The 12,275-nt window shown below is 36.0% G+C and overlaps 1 protein-coding gene across 1 annotated transcript; it reads right to left on the bottom strand.

Moving 5' to 3' along the window:
- Nucleotides 1-2,276: 2,276 nt before the first annotated feature.
- Nucleotides 2,277-3,905, bottom strand: LOC117107237 (sodium/calcium exchanger regulatory protein 1-like). Its single transcript, XM_033248859.1, has one exon. It carries the CDS (start codon nucleotides 3,583-3,585, stop codon nucleotides 3,181-3,183), a length of 405 nt encoding a protein of 134 aa, XP_033104750.1. The 5' UTR covers nucleotides 3,586-3,905; the 3' UTR covers nucleotides 2,277-3,180.
- Nucleotides 3,906-12,275: the final 8,370 nt, after the last annotated feature.

Raw genomic sequence — 12,275 nt, 5'->3', positions numbered from 1 at the left:
GAGGGGCGTTAATTCGCAAAATAAGGTGATTTTTAACTACTTTACCGTGATTTTTGGGGGACGACTGTTTGGGGTGGGGGGTGCGCAGGTAATTTTTAGAGTGTGCGCCCCCCCCCCTTTCGCGCACCCCGAGATACGCCACTGCATGGGTAAGGTTTCGGCTCAAGGTGGATTTTAATATTAGACCTAGCATAATATCTAATTCATATGGCTATGGCTATGGCATTTTGTTGTACACACATGTACATACTGTAGTACTCTTCACACGACGTCTATCAATATCAATATGGGGAAAATAATTATTGTTATATACGGTACTTGCATGCTTATGCTCAGTGGAAACACTTGCAAATTTGATTAGGCTTACTTAAATATTATCGTTTCAAACTGCAAAATAAAATTCGCCCTTGAAAAGCAAGTCTTGTTTTGATTTATAGTTGTGTTTGCGATCGGTGGATTTCAGTTGTTCATGATGGTCGTCGGAGTGATGGCCAGTCGTCTTCTGTACGCAGAATTAATCCTAGTCGTGGGCTCGGCTCTATTCTTTCGTCTACATTAACTTTTATTTTTGTTAATAACTTACCAGATTTTATGTCCAAATATGAAATGGACCTTTCTAAAATCAAATTTAACAACTGACCAATCAGAACAGGCTCGGTAGTACGCGCTTGTTCCATAAATACACATAAGTTTTCGTTATGGTTTTGTGGGACCTTATATCACTTTTATGTTTGTATGCGCTTGAAAGCCAGTACAGTACCAAGTTTTTGACGACATTTAAGTGCGTTACTAGCTAGCTGGGGTGTCAGAACTGTTTGTTACTTTCACACTTTTCAGGAGGTTGTGAGTGTTATGTTCTGTACGGGTGAGTCTGAATGTCTCCTATGATCAGATCTGGAGCCTTTATGTCGTTCCCACCACGCAGCAATACTTAATATTATCTAATATTTATTCAATGTTAATTATTTATAGTTGTTGGTACAGCTGCCGATGTATTTACTATAATAACTTTATTGGAAATTTGTATTTCGAGTAAAATGTTGTACAAGGTTTGGACACACACGAGACCTTTATAAGTACTGTTACTACATTCCAGTAAATGTATGATATATTAACATCAAAGAACATTTGTAACATAATATGCCCGTAATTTGGTAGGCCTATGACTTATGGTTGTGCTTTACATAATACTGTTGCGGTAGTTCCATTGCTGAACTTTTTTTGTTAATAATGTAATGCAATGTCCAGGTATTCTGTACCGTGCCTTTTCGGGTGGATACAAAGCGCTGATATAATTTGTGACCATTTTTTAAATATTTAATTATTAATAACATCAGTTACACCTGAATATCAATGAATGCTTTTCACACTTATGTACAGTGGCGGCGCCAGCGTCTGAAATCTGGGAGAGGGTGTGGCAAGTGAGGGGAAAGGTACGATTTGGGGTTTGGGGGGCAAGGTCCTCGACGAGATTAAAGTGGGCGTGGCCTGGCGTCGAAAATGCTGCGAAAGTGGTCTGTTGGTGGAGCCCCGGAAAAATATGACAATTTAGGAGTTTCAGAGGCTTATTTTAACGATTTTATATATAGATTAGTCTACTAATATGTAGAAAATACATATAGGCCTATTTTTTTTCACCCCGACGAATTGTATTTTTTTCCCTTCTGTTCTGTGGAAAAACTGGGCGGGGAGGGAGGGCAAGAACTTTTTCTTGGGGAAAAATGCCCTTGTGGCCCCCCCCCCTCGTAGATCCGCCATTGCTTCTGTATTTACAGCAACATATCTCCACAGTGTCATATTTTAATAAAATTTGGAAAGAATAACCAGTCTGGCCTCAAAGCAAAAAGCGTATCAGGTACAACATCAGGATTTACCATCATTAGATTTGGGCCATACTTATGATGTTTGTCCACTACAAACCAAGTAAAATGTAAATGTCATGCAGTGGCGTAACAAAGAGAGCCTTAAGGTCTTGGTTAAGGCCCTACTACCCTGGAAACTGGGTGCGGGTAGGCCTACGTTCCATGGTGTGCGGCGCAAAGCTTTGTTTTAAGGGCGTGTTTTGATGGATTGTTTACGTTCTGCTCCTTAAAAAAAACCCTCTCAGCCGTTGTGGGACAACAAATGATGAATATCCCAGGGCCCTTTAAGGTCTGGGGGCCATGGCTTTAGCCACTGACTGCAGTGGTTACGCTAGCGACTCTATGTCGCAAAGGACTGTAACACAGGCTGTTCTAAACAACGAATAAATACAATTTGCAACAGCACAAAACTAATTTAGTACCGTAATATTTAATTCAAAAGAACCAACTATAAATTGCTACCTACTGCAACACCAGGTACATTAGCCCGGTACTAGTACAGAAACCTTAAACTTAGATCGTTTAGAAACGTTGTACTAAAAGTCTTAGCTGAGCAAAATGTTGCTAGGAAAATGTTTTAAAAGCTATCAATTTGATACACGAAGCAAAGAGTCATTCCAACTCGCTCGCTAATACTTCTGTCACGGGTCATTATCTTTGGTTTGTGCCTTATGGTAACTAATGGTCTAGACAGGTTTTTTTCCCTACTGTTTCATCAACGTTCAACCTCATTAAATAGTGTTTATATTGGGTAAACATCCGTCCTCGTAGAATATTAGAACTTGAATTGGAATGCTAACAACTGTCGTTATTTCACGCCTCCTAATGCACAATACTATACACAAATTCTAACAGTTAATTTGTCTAAGTGTCTCCGGTTTTTCTGCTCGCCTGTTTAAGTCCATCACCGCCGCAATAATCCTCATGTTTAAGCTACGCCTAGTGTAAACTGACATTTCAAACTACGTACCATGCAAAACGCTGCAGTTTATATGGCAAGATATCCACGTGGGGAAAGCGGATAATATTGGCTCAACGTAAACAGTCTATACACATCGAATTTACGAATATCATGATCTTAATTCAATATTTGTTAAGATAAGATAGATTGCGACACGTGTCTATATTAAGTTTGATTACGTCATTCAAAACCAAATGTGCTGTATGATACGAACTTCTTAAAGCGCTTAAATGATTTCACTTTTCTATAGCAAATATTGGCTAAAACCAAATCCACGCAGGATCACACAATACAAGTGTCGACGAAACATCAGAATCAATATAATTGATCGTCTGCAAACCTTCGTCCTTACTTGCTTCAAATTCGTTTAAACGTGCGCGTACAAACAACGTCTCCCTTAACACATTTCACGTACATTTCGTCACCAGATATCTCGCGCGTTACGTAGTGTGGCGGATCCGACTTTTCAACATCATTAAAAACAAGCTTGTCTCCTTCCCAGTGCACGGTGACCATAACTTTGTCCCTAGTCGGAGAAATATCCTCGAATGGTTCTCCAATTCGAAACTTCTGGACATGTGTTGTAATTATAGGAACGTTCATTTTAATGACGAAATCGTCACCATTTTGGTCGATTTCGCAGGTTGGCGACATGAGAGCGGCTGTCTTCCGTAATGCAGCTCCGACGCCCATTGCTTTCATATATTGTTCAAAATTCTCGCTATTGCTGAGTTTGTACTTTCCAGCGAAATTTACAACCATCGTTACGTTCACACAAAATAGTTGTTATAGGAGGAAAAGCACTCTCTACTGTTTATGAGATAGCATGGAACGGTTTCCGTTGCGTAGCAGTTGCCGCCAATGATGATACTAGTGATAGGGCGTTTGGAAGTCGTCATTTATGGTAGGACGGTAATGCCTAATGTTATTATGCACAATTGACATCATCTGATTGTCCGCTACACACACATGCTAATTCAACGTCACGAAATGACGAATCCCTAGAATTGGTCAGATCGAATCCTGTATCGGGGACAATCCACAAATCGTGTCTGCATCCAATAGCTGATTGTGTCCTTTGGGACTTGGTGTGCACTTTAAGTTGATTTGTCGAGGCTGGTGCGTCTATAATTCAGTAGTGATCGCGCAGGTTGCTAAGTGATTCGCACCAAATATTTCTCGAGAGCGCATGCCTGATTACACACCGTATATCCATTCGAAAGGGCTAGACTTACTTTAGTTCAGCTTCGATCGCTAACCACACAAATTGTCTACTAATCTTTGGGCTTAGAATAAATCACCGCCGGAAAATCAGCTACCCAAAAACATACCACGTACTACACTTTTGTTTCTTATTCTTGTTTCACATTCTATTATAATTCAATAACTAGATTAGGAGGAAGCTTAATATTAATGAGATAATGTTTTTGAGATAATAGTATTTAGACCCTAAACTATTTCAGTTCGTGCTGTTGAGACTAAAGCTATTTAATAATACAATGAATATGTCCTTGTGGTTTCGATAATATAAGTTATTTTGAGAAATATTGGATAACTTTGGAGTCGTATTAATGCCGTATTATCAAATAGCTACACCCATTAGATTATAACCGTATTATATCATAAAAGCTTATTTCTAAGAATTTAAGAACCAACGTGAATATTGGATCCGGTTTGGTACGGTACTTACTTACGTTTAGTCGGTGGATTAGGTCAGCTTATCCAACTCAGGATCTGTGTCATAACAATATCACTCAGCTGTAAAATGTATGTCCCAAAATTGAATTGTTAGGTATATAAACTACCATATCAAATTACCTCAAGTTGAAACTTACAAATTACATTTTTAAATATGATTATGGTAATGGGAAAATGATACATGACGTGATATAATTATAATACAACAATAGGTCTATATGATTTAAAAGTGTAACGCCCTGGGGCGTATATTTTTTAGAAGAGTTTTCGAGGGGCGTTTACTGTATTCGAGGGAGACGTTTATTTTATTTATTTATTTATTATTTTTTTGTTTTGGCTTAAAACAAACACACAAAGAAGCAAAAACAGCCAACGCCCTTTACTGTAAATGTTAAACTACAACACATAATTGCCATCAATGTGTTATTGCGTGATTATACAGACGTATTGATCTTAACCAGGTTAGAAAAAATGTAATTCTACTGAAGCAGAACATATAATAGAATGTGTTGAGAATGATGCTTCCATTAGATTTGTTTACAGCCATTTATGCTAGAGTTTATTAAAATAAACAGCCGGGGTGTTTATTCGAGGGAGCGTTTATTCAAAACGGTGCGTTTATTCGAAGATACGGTAGTTTATAATCAAAGGTATTGACAGCAATATGGCGATGTAACGATTGGATGTATAACTAACAGCTGTGAGGAAATTTGTATTTGATAGGGGTTCATTACAATATGCCAATTAGGCCTACCCTTGGATTAAGAAATGAGAATAACAGCAATATCGCGTAGTGGGATATGAACCCGATATCTTCTGCCTATTATGTAGGCTGTATGGAGCAAATAATAACACTATGGAATATTAACACTATAACGATAGAATTTATATAATTGATGAGGTTGAAGAAGTAGTACAAATGATGGGCATTGGGTATGTTTTAACAAGCTAAGAAACAACAACAATGAAGTAATTATAATACGCCTATACGATAGCGATGGGGATTGTAGTTTAAAAATTAAAAGATTTTAAAACTTTAATCATGACAATTTTTTTTAAATACGTTCAAATTTTAAAATAAAATGCAGAAAAGATGAAAGGGACATTAACAAATATACTCAGAAATACCTTGCAAAACATAGTGTCCGGTTAAAAAAAAAAGCGACTAACCGGTTCACGCGTTCGTCTACGCTTAAATACGGTACAGGCGCAAGTTATTGGGGTTTTTTTGGAAGAGGGATAACACAGAATTTTTTTTAATTAGAATGTTTATTTGTACAAAAAATGTATTATTTAGAATGTTCATTTGTACAAAACTGAAATAGGCCTATCTTAAAATTGAAAAAAAAAAAAAAAAAAAAAAAAAGATCAAGACGAAATCACAACCTTAAAATTATCTACAAACACCACACCGCTATCCGGCAGCACCATCCATGCGACTGCCCTATTAGTGGTAATGTTAGTAATGTACAGTCCTTGCTGAACCCCCTGTTTTGTTTTGTATGTGTAAAGGGAACCCTAGCGTCTAACTTAAAAAAAAGGGCGATGAAAATTATTTTTTACTCACTGGTTTATGTGTACAAAATTTCCTGTACGTCCGTTCGAAACTGGCGACGCTGGACGCTTTTAAAAAACAGCAGTTCTAGGCTCTGAATAAATGTGGAGTGAATAGCATTTAAAACTGAATGAATTCGTCAAAATAACTATCAGATACCACTAGAACATGCATAGGCTTACTAAAATTCATTAGGAAATACGGTAGAAGACAGCCATACGACGTAGCTGGGTATAAGCTTAGTGGTCCTTTTGCTAAAACAACGAAAACATTGAAATATAGCGCCGTTTTATAAAAAAAAAACAAAAAACGGCGCTATATTCATAACTTTAGTAACATCCGACACAGGGTATTTAAGTGCAAGAGTATTAAGAGTATTCCAATATGAATATTTATAGTCCTAACATTTTTTTCCTTGACGCATATTTTAAAATTAGTCCATTTTGTTCAACTTCCATACATATTTCATTCCATCAAAATGATGTAATCAAAACCTTATAACATATTTTAATAAATATTCTATACGACGCTGATAAGTTAAAGTGGTAAGTAGACATCGAAATCCCACTCCCATGCATAATTAACATTAATATCTAATGATAACAATTTTGATGTTAGTCTTTCTAACGTGGCTTCCAATATTCAGTTTGACATAGGATTTTTAGATATTGGCTAGATGACAAAGGAAATTCCAAGATGCAGTTTTATGAATCATAAAGATTCACATCGTAAACATAAACGCAGTATGCATTCGTCAACATAACTATTCTGTCTAAACCCGTATACACATTTTACAAGCACTTGTGTACAAATAGCGAAACACTATAGTGGATACATTATTCCTAATAGCATTCTTTTGGGATTTATACAAATTGCGAGGTGACATGAAACATATGAAAGCATTTTAGTGCATGATTTTTATCACCACCAGGAACAATAACAATGATTGATCGTCACAGCTGATCATCCCCACCATTTCCATTAAAATTTATTTTACTCTGGAAAGCCAGGATACATTGCATTTTCTAGAGGAAAAATGCCATGTTTTTAACCTAGGAATAATATTCAAAAATTGTAAAGAACGCAATAAATTGGTTTTCTTTATTATTATTATTATTATTATTATTATTATTATTATTATTATTATTATTATTATTATTATTATTATTATTATTATTATTATTATTTTTGTTGTTGTTGTTGTTGTTGTTATTATTATTATTATTAAAGTTATTATTAGGCCTATTATTATTATTATATTATATAGTAATTAGACAAAGACCCTTCAAGTCTACCCGTACGCTTATAGTGTAGAAAACTAGATTGTGATTATTCACCGGCCGTGCCGTGCCGTCTTGCTCCAAAATAATGACGTCGGTACGATGTTTCTTTAAAAAAATAACAATTACGATGAATATTCTCAGAATTCTACAAAGCACGGAACTATAATTAGTATTTCATTCATATACAAATAGTAAATAGGAAGAAAGTATTATCGTGCATGATGGGACGGTAAAACGTTCCCAACGTCAACACAATGCAAGAGGTGGTACATTGCGTCCCGATTGTGATTGTTGCCTAAAAAAACCATACGTATTGACACCAAGAGCATGGGAATATGGGCACTTAGGGCTTTTAAAGTGCCAAAATTGTGTTTTTTGACGGCCATTTTGAATATTTTATTTATTTGCATTTTCACGATAAATATGTATTTTATTGTATTTTAGTAATGTTTTATTGGATTCCTTGAACTACTTTGTGGGTACTTTGAGCTTTTAAACTGCCAAAATTGTGTTTTTTGGCGGGCATTTGTTTTTTCTCATTTTCTTAGGGAACGGTGGGAGTGACACCGTGGTTCCCGCAATTTTTGGAATGGCATACTCAAAACCCCCCTAGACAAAGTGTCACGCTTCTTTCCAGAAGCTGTCTCTTATACACATCTAGATGTGTATAAGAGAACAGTGTTCAGATAAAGGACATGATAACATCGTGTAGCATTCAAAGATTCAAAATAACTTTATTGCAAATTTAAGAAAAAATTCAAATGTACAAAATAATTCAACGTAATAATATTAAAACTGTTTGATACATTTATAAATACTCTAGTTAACATAGTCAAAATATGAAAACAGGACACATTTACAACATCTATACTGGGGCACAGGCATTAGAACGTAATATTTTAGGAAATCCTACATTTTTGCACCTGTTCCAAAGGCGTTTGCATACATTTTTATATCATTCGATACATCTTACTTGAGTCTATTATACTGTGTATGATGATGGTGATCAGGCATACAGATTTTAAGAAAAATACAAAAAAAGAGTGGTGTCCCTTGTGCATTTTTGCATACATAGGCCCTATTTGTGACATAGTTTTATGTAATTATTAAAACATTGATACAAACCAAAGTTGTCAGTTATTTCATTTGAAACCAGTGTCAGTATAATCTTAGGTAAGCATAAGCATGTGGTTAAGATAAACAAGAAATTAGTCCAATGAAACTGTTTATCATCTTGATACCTTCCGGCGTCACCACGGCGTCCCCACCGATCGATCTAACGTGACGTTGTTATGTGGGTGTTTTATAGATTATTGAGAATGGTAATATCACCAAAAAAGTAGATAAATAGACAGTTGAATGACCAACAAAGACAACTGAAGACAATAATTCGTCATTAGAAGTTATTTAGTATAACTTTATTCGGAAAATTAATCTCAAAAGCGAGTTGCCGTCCCATGCTTTGTCAGTGACGTCGTATGATTTGTGTGCGACTTTTACCAATTAACCCCTAAGTAAAAATAGTTGAGCCATGTAATACCTTGCAAATCAACCCATAAACCCGGTAGTTTGTTGATTTGTTTATTAGGAGCGTCACTTCACTGCCAAAATAGCTTTTTGGCAGTTGCGTCCCCGGTGACATCGTGAGGGCATGTTGAAGGCTGGTTACCATTTGGTGGCACATCGATTGAGTATTTTCATTCATCTGGCCTTGTAAGTACAGATTCATGCTTATATTTTACACATTTTTATAACTTATGGTGATATAAATATAGTAATTAGACAAAGACCCTTCAAGTCTACCCGTACGCTTATAGTGTAGAAAACTAGATTGTGATTATTCACCGGCCGTGCCGTGCCGTCTTGCTCCAAAATAATGACGTCGGTACGATGTTTCTTTAAAAAAATAACAATTACGATGAATATTCTCAGAATTCTACAAAGCACGGAACTATAATTAGTATTTCATTCATATACAAATAGTAAATAGGAAGAAAGTATTATCGTGCATGATGGGACGGTAAAACGTTCCCAACGTCAACACAATGCAAGAGGTGGTACATTGCGTCCCGATTGTGATTGTTGCCTAAAAAAACCATACGTATTGACACCAAGAGCATGGGAATATGGGCACTTAGGGCTTTTAAAGTGCCAAAATTGTGTTTTTTGACGGCCATTTTGAATATTTTATTTATTTGCATTTTCACGATAAATATGTATTTTATTGTATTTTAGTAATGTTTTATTGGATTCCTTGAACTACTTTGTGGGTACTTTGAGCTTTTAAACTGCCAAAATTGTGTTTTTTGGCGGGCATTTGTTTTTTCTCATTTTCTTAGGGAACGGTGGGAGTGACACCGTGGTTCCCGCAATTTTTGGAATGGCATACTCAAAACCCCCCTAGACAAAGTGTCACGCTTCTTTCCAGAAGTGCACGACTTGACCAAAAAATGTCACATATCCGCCCCACTAATGTAAATCTTCATATATTACTTGTATTTAAATTCCTGTTTTATTTAACAAAGAGGTGGGGGAATAGTCCGGCGGAAAAAGGCCGGGGATAATGTCACAGGGGAAAACTGTCTTAGGATGGGGGAATATCCGGGGGAACGTCCAGGTGGCAACCAACCTAGATCTATTTTGTCTATATACATAATATATATTTATATACATATATATATATATATATATGTATACATATATATATATATGTATATATATATATAAATCGTAAGGTAAATACAGTGTTTAGATAAAGGACATGATAACATCGTGTAGCATTCAAAGATTTAAAATAACTTTATTGCAAATTTAAGAAAAATTTGAAATGTACATAGTAATTCAACGTAAGAATATTAAAACTGTTTTAATATATGTACAATACTCTAGTTAAATAAATACAAAAGAAAACTAGAAAAACAATAACAATCAAAAAGGGCATAAACATGGGAAACACACAAATAAGCTGTTGAAAGCAACGAATGCTGTCATATAAATAAATAATTAAATAAATAATTAAATACATACATACTGCGTATTGTGTAATAAAATATCTCTGACGTCATTCGAATCTGCGACACAATTGTACGCCTCGAAAGGGTGGCCTCTGTGGTCTAATACTGTGTTGTGTTGGCATACCGTAGAATGATGATTTATTTATAATTTAACAGTGTTAAGGGCTATCGTGATTTATAAGCCTATATTATATATATATATACATAACCCAGCCCGGTACGACGGCTTGGTCAGCCCGGTAAAAACCGCCACTGGACAGTCTGCCCCCTGGCCCTCCGCCTGTTACGCCACTGCTTATAAGACTGTCTCTTATACACATCTAGATGTGTATAAGAGACAGCTTTAAATATGACTCCAGACTTTCGTGACGATAACGTGTGAAATTTCTGCCATTGCTAGACATTGTGACTAATGGACATTGCCTGAATCACCAAAAGACATTACCGTAACTAAACAGCTGTAGATTTGCAAACATTATGTTATTATAATGTGATACTATTTGTAGCAAATAAGAGTAACTTAAACAAATAACGAATAGACGGGGAAGAGGTAGAAAGAGAGAACAACAAAGAAGGTGAGAAAGAAAAGGCGAAAGAGGAAGATATCGTAGAAAGACAAATTAATGGAAGAAGAACAGTAAAGCCATAATAAAAAATGAATCAATTTTAATCAAATATAAAATGTTACATTTTAAAAGAGAACTAGCAAAATGATTTTTTGTTCTAGAGTGGATTTTTGATATGCCATTAATGATAGAATCAACCTTAGAATCGTTTTTTGGCTATTTTTTATGAAGTTATAGGCGATTATATACGATTTTACCATGACGTCACTGGCGAAAATGTAACAAAAGATCGTGTAAATAGCGCCACGTAGGGTATCCACCGCGTAGGGTATCCGCCGCGTATGATATTTGCGTGCATGCTGTAACAATCACAATTTACAGCCACGGTGTACCTAAATACAACGGTGGGGGAAAACTTGAAGATGTAACAGCAGTATTTTCTATTAACTTAAAATTTGTACTCGGTAAAATGGGTTATACTGAGCCGATTTTCACATTCAAAAGTCGATATAAGGTGCTAGTTAACGTTTATTAAGATTTTTGGAAAGAAAATAATGAATTTATGTCTCTAAATAGAAGTTCATATTCATCAGCCGAATGCAGGGCCGGCATAACAGGGGTCTTGGGTCGGGGCGGCAAAGGTAATAATTTTTCCGGTTAGTAATTTATGACTTGGTGTGATACCCCCCCCCCCCCATACACCCCATATAGAAAACAATACGACATAGAGCTTATTTTATTGTTAATATAGGCCACGCACGTGTGTTTGAAACTAAATATAAGCATTTTCATCGTGGTTTCATTTATTACAATCATAGGCCTATTCTTTCACCATCATTACACATTGAGGCCCTTCTTTTAGGTAAAACGATTTATCTTAAATTTTCTTTCTTGAGTTTGGGACTATGTGTTATAACTTAGAAGGCAAAGGAGAGCAAGCACAAGCTTTAACATTAAAAAATGCGCACGTAGCGCGCGAAAAAATTAGTTTTTTAAAATTCATGGGGAAAGATTTTCCACAGATGGATATTTTCCCCTTGTCTCCCGGTGGTTACGTACGCCACTGCGGAGAATACCTGGCGGCTTAGATCAAATGCGATATGGACAGTTTTTGAAGTGGAGAAGGGGTTGCAGGCCGGGGTATTGTGATATCTGTTCATTATATCCTCCTTTTTATTCTTGTCTTTATTTTTCTCTTCTCTTTTTTTTTTTTTCCTTTCTTTTTCTTTCCCCTTCTTTCTCTTTCTCTCCCTCTCCCCTCTTTCTTTTCTCTTCTTACCCAGCCCGGTACGACGGCTTGGTCAGCCCGGTAAAAACCGTCAGGGGGACAGTCTGC

Source organism: Anneissia japonica, unplaced genomic scaffold, assembly GCF_011630105.1.
Source record: "Anneissia japonica isolate Jap-2015-1 unplaced genomic scaffold, ASM1163010v1 scaffold967_len435762_cov181, whole genome shotgun sequence".
Taxonomy (NCBI): Eukaryota; Metazoa; Echinodermata; class Crinoidea; order Comatulida; family Comatulidae; genus Anneissia; species Anneissia japonica.
Note: the sequence above shows the minus strand (reverse complement) of the source record. Positions and strands in the feature narration are given on the sequence as shown.